At 53.4% G+C, this 6,878-nt stretch overlaps 1 protein-coding gene across 2 annotated transcripts; it reads right to left on the reverse strand.

Moving 5' to 3' along the window:
- Positions 1–833: 833 nt before the first annotated feature.
- Positions 834–6,342, reverse strand: LOC101878886 (methanethiol oxidase-like). Of its 2 annotated transcripts, none has more exons than XM_031042237.2 (12): positions 6,203–6,342; positions 5,518–5,571; positions 5,067–5,179; positions 4,111–4,296; positions 3,604–3,724; positions 3,330–3,512; positions 2,843–3,021; positions 2,674–2,752; positions 2,451–2,572; positions 2,261–2,353; positions 1,995–2,113; positions 834–1,687 (listed from the first exon to the last, which is right to left on the reverse strand). In XM_031042237.2, exons 1-12 carry the CDS (start codon positions 6,204–6,206, stop codon positions 1,525–1,527), a joined length of 1,416 nt encoding a protein of 471 aa, XP_030898097.2. In that variant the 5' UTR covers positions 6,207–6,342; the 3' UTR covers positions 834–1,524. The 2 variants fall into 2 exon arrangements, with proteins under 2 accessions (XP_030898097.2, XP_005141493.3); XM_005141436.3 differs by having other exon boundaries at positions 2,674–2,748; positions 2,839–3,021.
- Positions 6,343–6,878: the final 536 nt, after the last annotated feature.

The raw sequence follows: 6,878 nt of genomic DNA on the forward strand, positions 1-6,878 counted from the left end.
TAAAGCTAAAACTTAGACGGATATTCTTTATGTCCTCATTTTTGCAACCTCCAAACTAATGATGGTTTTTCCTGCCAGTTGCACCCTTGTGAAGATACTCAAGGCCTTGATGGCAGTACTGGGAGAATGCATGGTGTGCAGCTGGATTTTGGAGGCAAGAGCTTGCTATGCTTCATGGCAAACAGGCTGACACAGCAGGATGGGGTTTGACATCCCATGCAGCACATGCTAAGCAGGAGGATGATCCACAACTCCATTAAGCACACCTTGCTTTTGTGGAAGAGAGCAGTCTGTTGAGAAGACTAGGGAGTAAGGTCATTCTGCCAACACCATATGAAGCGTATGCAGAGAACTTTGGGTGAAAACCCAAACTTTGCCTCAGCTGTGGTAAGTCCATGCGAAAGGATCAAGTTGAAAGCAATATTCTCACCAGCAGCAAGCCAGCCACTCAACAAACACAAGGGATTTCACTGAGTGTCTAATAGATGTGTTCCTTCAATCCCTCACAGTACCTTAAAGCCTTACGAAACCCAAACAGCGAGTTTGGGTGATGACAACACTACACTGCTTTGACAAAGCCTCTTTGGTCGGGGCAGAAAACCCCAAAAGGGTGACAAGTTTCCCTATGAACATGTGCCTGTAAGAATGCAGACTAAAAAAGGATGAGTAAAGACAATTTGTGCCAGAAAACTCCAGGAAGACAAATAGGCACACGTACAATCTGTGTCCTGTTGTACGGATTTTCAAATCCCAGATCTTATCATTAACCACTGTTGGCATTTGATTTCCTCTGAAATCAAAATGAAATGCTTCAAGGAAATAAAACCAAGATGTAGGTGATGCAAAGAGCAGCTTTATTTGTGTTTAAAGCAGAACATGAGGGCAAACCAGTGTCAGGAAACAGGCACCTCTGGCAAACTGAAGCACTTGGTGCTCCTCCAGCTGGGACACACGGACCCGAGCACGTGCAAGGAGCCAGGAGGGCTCTCGTGCAGGGGAAGACCGTCCAGGAAGGACCTGGCTGAAGAACAGGAGCTCACATGAACTAGGCACTTCACTTGCTTTTGCCTCAGTTAGCAAGGGTGAGCAAGCTCTGAAACAGAACTGAGAGCTCAGCACCTTGCCACCGGCCCCAGGACACAGAGCAGTAGCCAACAGGCTGGGACATCAGGGCAGAGCCCAAGAGGTCTGTAGCAATGAAGGGGGGCACAGTGGAGATGTGCTATCTGCCCAAAGGCACCGTGTGTACTGCACATCCCTGTGTGTGAGCAGCTCCCCGGGCTCTGCTCTGGGACTCATGCCCAGGGCTTGCTTTGCACAGAGAACACCACTGAGAATGTGCCATGTGTCTGCTCACTGGTCTGCCTGAACCAAAGCCTCACAACAGGGCAGAGCTTGCACAGCTCGCATTAGCAGAAATCTAGACTCCAGCAATGAATGGGGACCCCAACCCAGTTACCCTACACTCTTTCCTAATGGCTGCACTACGGAGGACAGGGAAGAAGGGAGTCTTTCCTGTGGCACCTAGGGCACGATCTCAGAGGTGGAATCTCCAGAAGGGAAGTGGATGTCTTTGGCAAGGCAGGGCCCATTGGGTTCCTTTCCAAAATCCACCAGGAAGTTCTTGTTCACGCACAGGCCTCCCTTCTCAGTGTCCACATCAATCTGCAGCATGACAGAGCCTTCCCTGCGAGTGGACAAGAGCACGGCTATTACACACAGGCAAACTCCAACCAGGCTGACACATTTTGCTCTCCCCAGTTAAACCCTGGCTCTGCAGCTCCACACAGGCAGTGGCTGCTCCATGCCCAGCCAGAGATGTTTGTGAGTCAACTGAGTGGGGAACTCAACAGGAGGAAGCTGTGGGATGATGTGAGGAAAATCTGTCCCCTTGCAATCACCCAGGTAGACCTGTACCCCCCAGATGAGGAACCTTCCCCGTTCCTAACAGAGACCATGCAAAAAAGGCCCCTGGCTTCCCCATCATTTCTTACTTGACCACGTTCGGGTAGAACTGCCTGTCCCATGTGCTGTAGAAGGAGTTGGTGACGTACAGCCTCTTGCCGTCCAAGCTGAGCTGCAGCCTACTCGGCCCACCGTACACTCTCTTGCACTGAAGGAACAACACACAGCAGGGATGTTACTGCTCCTTGCTCTGCCCAGCCAGGCACAAGCAGGGGCAGAAACCCTGGACAGAGAATTAGCCCAGCAGAGCCCAAGTGCAAAGGGCACCCTGGGGCAAAGAGGGTGCAGAACTCACCTTGACCACCAAGGGCTCGGGCTGGCACTTCAGCTCCTCATCTCTGCACACAGCAACGGGCCCACCTCTAAGGATGCTGCCACCCACAAACACCTGTAAGCAAGGCAGAAGAAGTGTTATCTGGTTATCTACCCACCACCAGACTCTGCTGAGGAAGACATCAGTGCGAGCCCTTCTGCCCCTGCCTTACCTGTCCCACCAGCCTGGGCTTGCAGTTCCTGGACAGCTCGTATTGGCGGATGTCTCCATGCAGCCAGTTGCTGAGATACAGGAACCTGTCATCCCTCGAGATGACCAGGTCGACTGTGAAGGCTGGGGCACAGAAACAAAGAGTTCCAGAGAAGGCAGCATCAACAGAAACATGCCCTGCATTGAGCCCCAGCTCTCATCTCACCACCTGAGGGGATACAAACCTGGCATCCTGCACATAATCCATCCTGCCACCTCCTTAGGGGGAATACGGATCACCTCCTCCACTGCCCAGTTGTCTCCCTGCACAAGAGACACAGGCACCATGAGTGCTCCTGCTGCTCACACAGAGCAAAGGCTCCCACTGCAGGCAGCTCCTACACGAGCACTTGCCTGGCACTTGTAGAAGCGGTAGATGATGCCGCTCAGGGCACAGCTGACGTATCCCTCGGCAGCATCGGGGTTGTGCAGGAATTTAACACTCAGGGGCAGAGAGTCCTCCCCCAGGTCAAAGCACTGCCTGAGGGTGCGGCAGGACATGTCCCACACGTTCAGGCGGCGTCCATAGACCCCTGAGGAAAAGGAAAACCGAGTCAGAAGAAGGGGGTTCCTACAGGCACATGCCCCTTCCCAGGATGCTCACAGACAGGGACAGCCATGGCAGCAGAGAAGCTGCTGTGAGCTAGGAGCAGTGAGAGCAGGCAGGGACCAGCCTGACTTAAGGGCAGATGCTGCACATCCTCTACCAGTGCCTCTCAATGGGCTGTGTGGTCAGAAACCTGCCTGTGGCCCTCTCCAGCTCTGGGGGCTTCTCTGATGCCATCCACACCCTCCCACCCCCCAGGGCACTGGCTCAGCACCTGCACCCCTATTCCCTCACCTTTCTTCAAGTCGTCGGGATTAAAGCCGTATCCCGCACGTTTGAGGGCAAATCCAGCAGTGCTGACAAGAACATTGTGGCGTGGCTGGTACCAGAATTCGTACCCGCTGGGGGGGGATTCACACTCGTTTTCCCAATTCCCCTTCAGCTCAAGGTTCTGTCCATCCAGCAAGATAAATCCACCTGGCAGACAAAAAGGGAATGCGTGCAAAAGATCCCGTACTCCACTTCCAAACGTGCCATTGGCTCAGGGAGCCACTCCAGGGCAAAGTACCTTTGGCATTGCCAGATGGATCTCCCACGTTAGCAATCAGAACGTCACCGTTGGGCAGGCTGCGAGGCACGTTGAGGTATCCCTTGTTGCACTTCCAGAAGACATCCACTGGCTCAATTGTCTGGGAAGAGTCCACACACACACACACACACATACAGTTCAGCTTCTGAGTGCTCAGCTCAGTGCACACAGAAGGCTCTGAGCTCCCCTCTCCATGGACAAGAATGCAGCAGGACCTATCTCAGTGTAACAGCTTGTCTGTCTGCACTGTGGCTTCCAGTTATTAGACTCTCTCTGAAGGCAACAGGCACAGAAAGGAACACAATGATGATGGGAGCATCCCTTGCTCTGGAAAGCGCAGAGCTGAGAGGGAAACCTGACCCAGCTCTCCACAATCAGAGTGGAAGAGAAGATGAGGAGAGAACCCTTATTCCCTGTGTATTACTCCAGAAGCACCAGTTCCCAACTCCTTCCCAGATACTTGTCCCTGCATCACCTTTGGCATACCTTACACAGCCTGGGAGCCCGGCACTGGGAACCCACATCCACCACGTAGATGCGGGAGGAAATGAAAGAGGGAAGAATCAGCTTGGTCCATTGCTTGCTGGCATTGTCAAAGCAGGTGCAGCCAGTGCTCCAACCCGAGGAATGCAGCTCGTCTTTGAGGTTGGGCATGGGCAGGCGGTGGATCACCTAGGCAGTCAAGGCAGAGTTAGGGTAGTGCAGGGAGCAGGGACAAATGGGCACTCTAATGCTGCACAGCCTTGTGTCTTGGGAGCCTCCACCTGACTGCAGCTGGCACTGCCTCTAGAGACTCCGGGAGGACAAGAGTGCGCCTTGCACTGGGCACTGCTCTTTGGTAGGGAGCTGTGGGCAGCTCAGGAATGGGAGATTCGTGCAAGAATTCTTCACCCCTTCAAACTGCATCTCAGGAAATCGGTCAGGAAGAAATGATCATTATCATCTGGATGGAAGTGGTGCATTGCTCTGCAAACCCTCCTTAGAACGCATCTCAAAACGTGATAAACACTGTCAGGAGGGTACACTGCCTTCCAAGTACATTTTCTTCTAAGCTCTTGTAGTAATGGGCTCTCAGGTCATACATACACCCTTGAAGTAGATAACCTGACTGCAGGCCTCAGGAGGAGAGCAGGCAGGGTGGTACAGTGCACAACAGAACATGTCTGACATGGCAGCACCAGAGAATCATGCTGAGCTCTGCAGAAGGGTACCCTCAACCACCTGGGTCACTAGAGACCATTTTAATCTCACTGCAGCACCAAATGCTCTGGAAGTGAGTTGGGAAGTGAGTCAGAACCAACTTAGACACAGAGATGGAGATGATTCAACTAGAGCCAGGCATAAAGAGGCAGTGGAAGACAGTAAATGTCATGGATCTAGCCAAAGAGGGATAACTGCTCCCTGTTATACCACTCCAATAAAACCACAGGCAAGGCAGGTACCTGGCCGTAATTAGGAGATCTGGGGTTGAGATCCACGGTGGCAAGGAAGTCAGGTTGGTCGATGCACGTTTCCCTGTAGGTACAGGTCACGTAGGCAACCTCCTCCCTAGGAGCTGGGGACATAGAAAGCTGTGGTAAATACACCATGAACCAGACACAAAGGAAAGGAAAAGCTTCCAAGGACTGAACTACTTCTGCATGCTGCAACCTCCCTACTAGTTGTTGAACTAGAAGATCCCTTCCAACTGCAACTGTTCTGTTCTCTTCTGCTCCTCCTTGCCCACTGACAACTGCCCAAGCCTGGCTCCTTTACTGACCCAGAGATCAGAGAAAAACAAACGTTGTTCCCACTGGGGCAGGGACCCAGCATATCCAGCACCCAGCAGTGGTCTCCACCAGCACAGAGTTCTTTCCCAGACCACCCATTCCCAGCACGTTCCGGAGGACTTGCCTCTCACAGGGTCCGGGCACGTGGGGTACTCGTAGCACTGAGCTCTGCATCTGTCTGGTTTGAGAAGAACAACAACATGAGAAATGTCCATCCTGAAAGGCACCAGTTCAGAAGCCTCTGTCCCACCCGAGGGACCTTCTCCCACCCCAGCTGTCAATGGGGACCACTGTGACCAGCAGCTACCATCCTTAGGGCACTGACACAGCACAGATCCAGGAGAGGAATCCCCCCTAAGTGCCACCATCCGAGCCTCATGCTGATCCCCTCCCTGTCAGCAGTGAAGGAGCGAGAGCCTCCACCGAGCACCACACCAGGACTGAACATCTGGCCTGGAAACCGACTCTGGATTCTTGTCTCCATGATGATGCCCCAAAGGAATGGGAGGCTTCCTCAGCACGGATGCTGCAGCCACATGCAAGAAGCTTTCCAAGTCAACAGAAGACCCCAGCAGCAGATGGGGAGAGAGACAAAAGGAACCTTTGGGAGCAGTGAGACAAGACGCCCAAGCTGAGTCCCACCTTTCTCCTTCCTGCAGCACTCAGAGGAACAAACCTAGCAGGCCTCAGGTGGGACCCACTTCCAAGATGGGACGCCTGGAGCCTCCAGACAGTGTCTGGAGACAGGCAAGAAGGAACAGGGCCTGGAGCTGCCAGGAGCTGAGGGGAGGCTGCAGAGCATCTCTTACCCATGCTGAAGGTGATGGTTCTGGTTCACTCCTCAAGAGCAGAGGTGCTGGAGCTGGAGGTGCAGCTTGCTGTCTGCCTCACTGCACTGGGTGGTGCTGTGCCAAGGCTGCTTCAAGGGGGCCTTATATACAAGACAAAGGGGTGGGGGGAGAAAGAAGCTGCCAAGGGAGGAGCATCACTCCTAAGTGTTTGGGAGGTGCCAGACCAGCATTTTGGTTTCTTTCCACCTTGCCACCCACCAATCTTGGGGGAAAATCTGCTGCTCCATGCAGGTCTCTTCCTTAAACACAACCTCTTGTATCTGATCCTGGGGCTCTGGTGATTTTTGAATTGACTTCTCCAGCCTTGGAGGCCTCCAGATCCCCACGAGAACCAAGGTCATTAAAGCCACCCCCCCATCCCCAGCTTCCCACCATCCAAATGTGCAATGGCTGCAAATTCCAGGGGAGGGATGAGAAGCCCTCAGATCATCAGCCCCACCAGCAGCCTCCTGCAGATTACAAGCTTGGAGCACACCGAGCTCACCAAAGGCACCCTCAGATCTGGATCCTGACAGGAGGCACATCCCTGTCGAGGGCTGAAGGCACCATGGGCTCCCTGGGCTCAACTCAGCAATCCCTGCTCAGAGCGGCTTCTACCCCAAAAGAAGCCTTTCTGAGCTCTAAGGACTGCAAA

Source organism: Melopsittacus undulatus, chromosome 20 (assembly GCF_012275295.1).
Source record: "Melopsittacus undulatus isolate bMelUnd1 chromosome 20, bMelUnd1.mat.Z, whole genome shotgun sequence".
Taxonomy (NCBI): domain Eukaryota; kingdom Metazoa; phylum Chordata; class Aves; order Psittaciformes; family Psittaculidae; genus Melopsittacus; species Melopsittacus undulatus.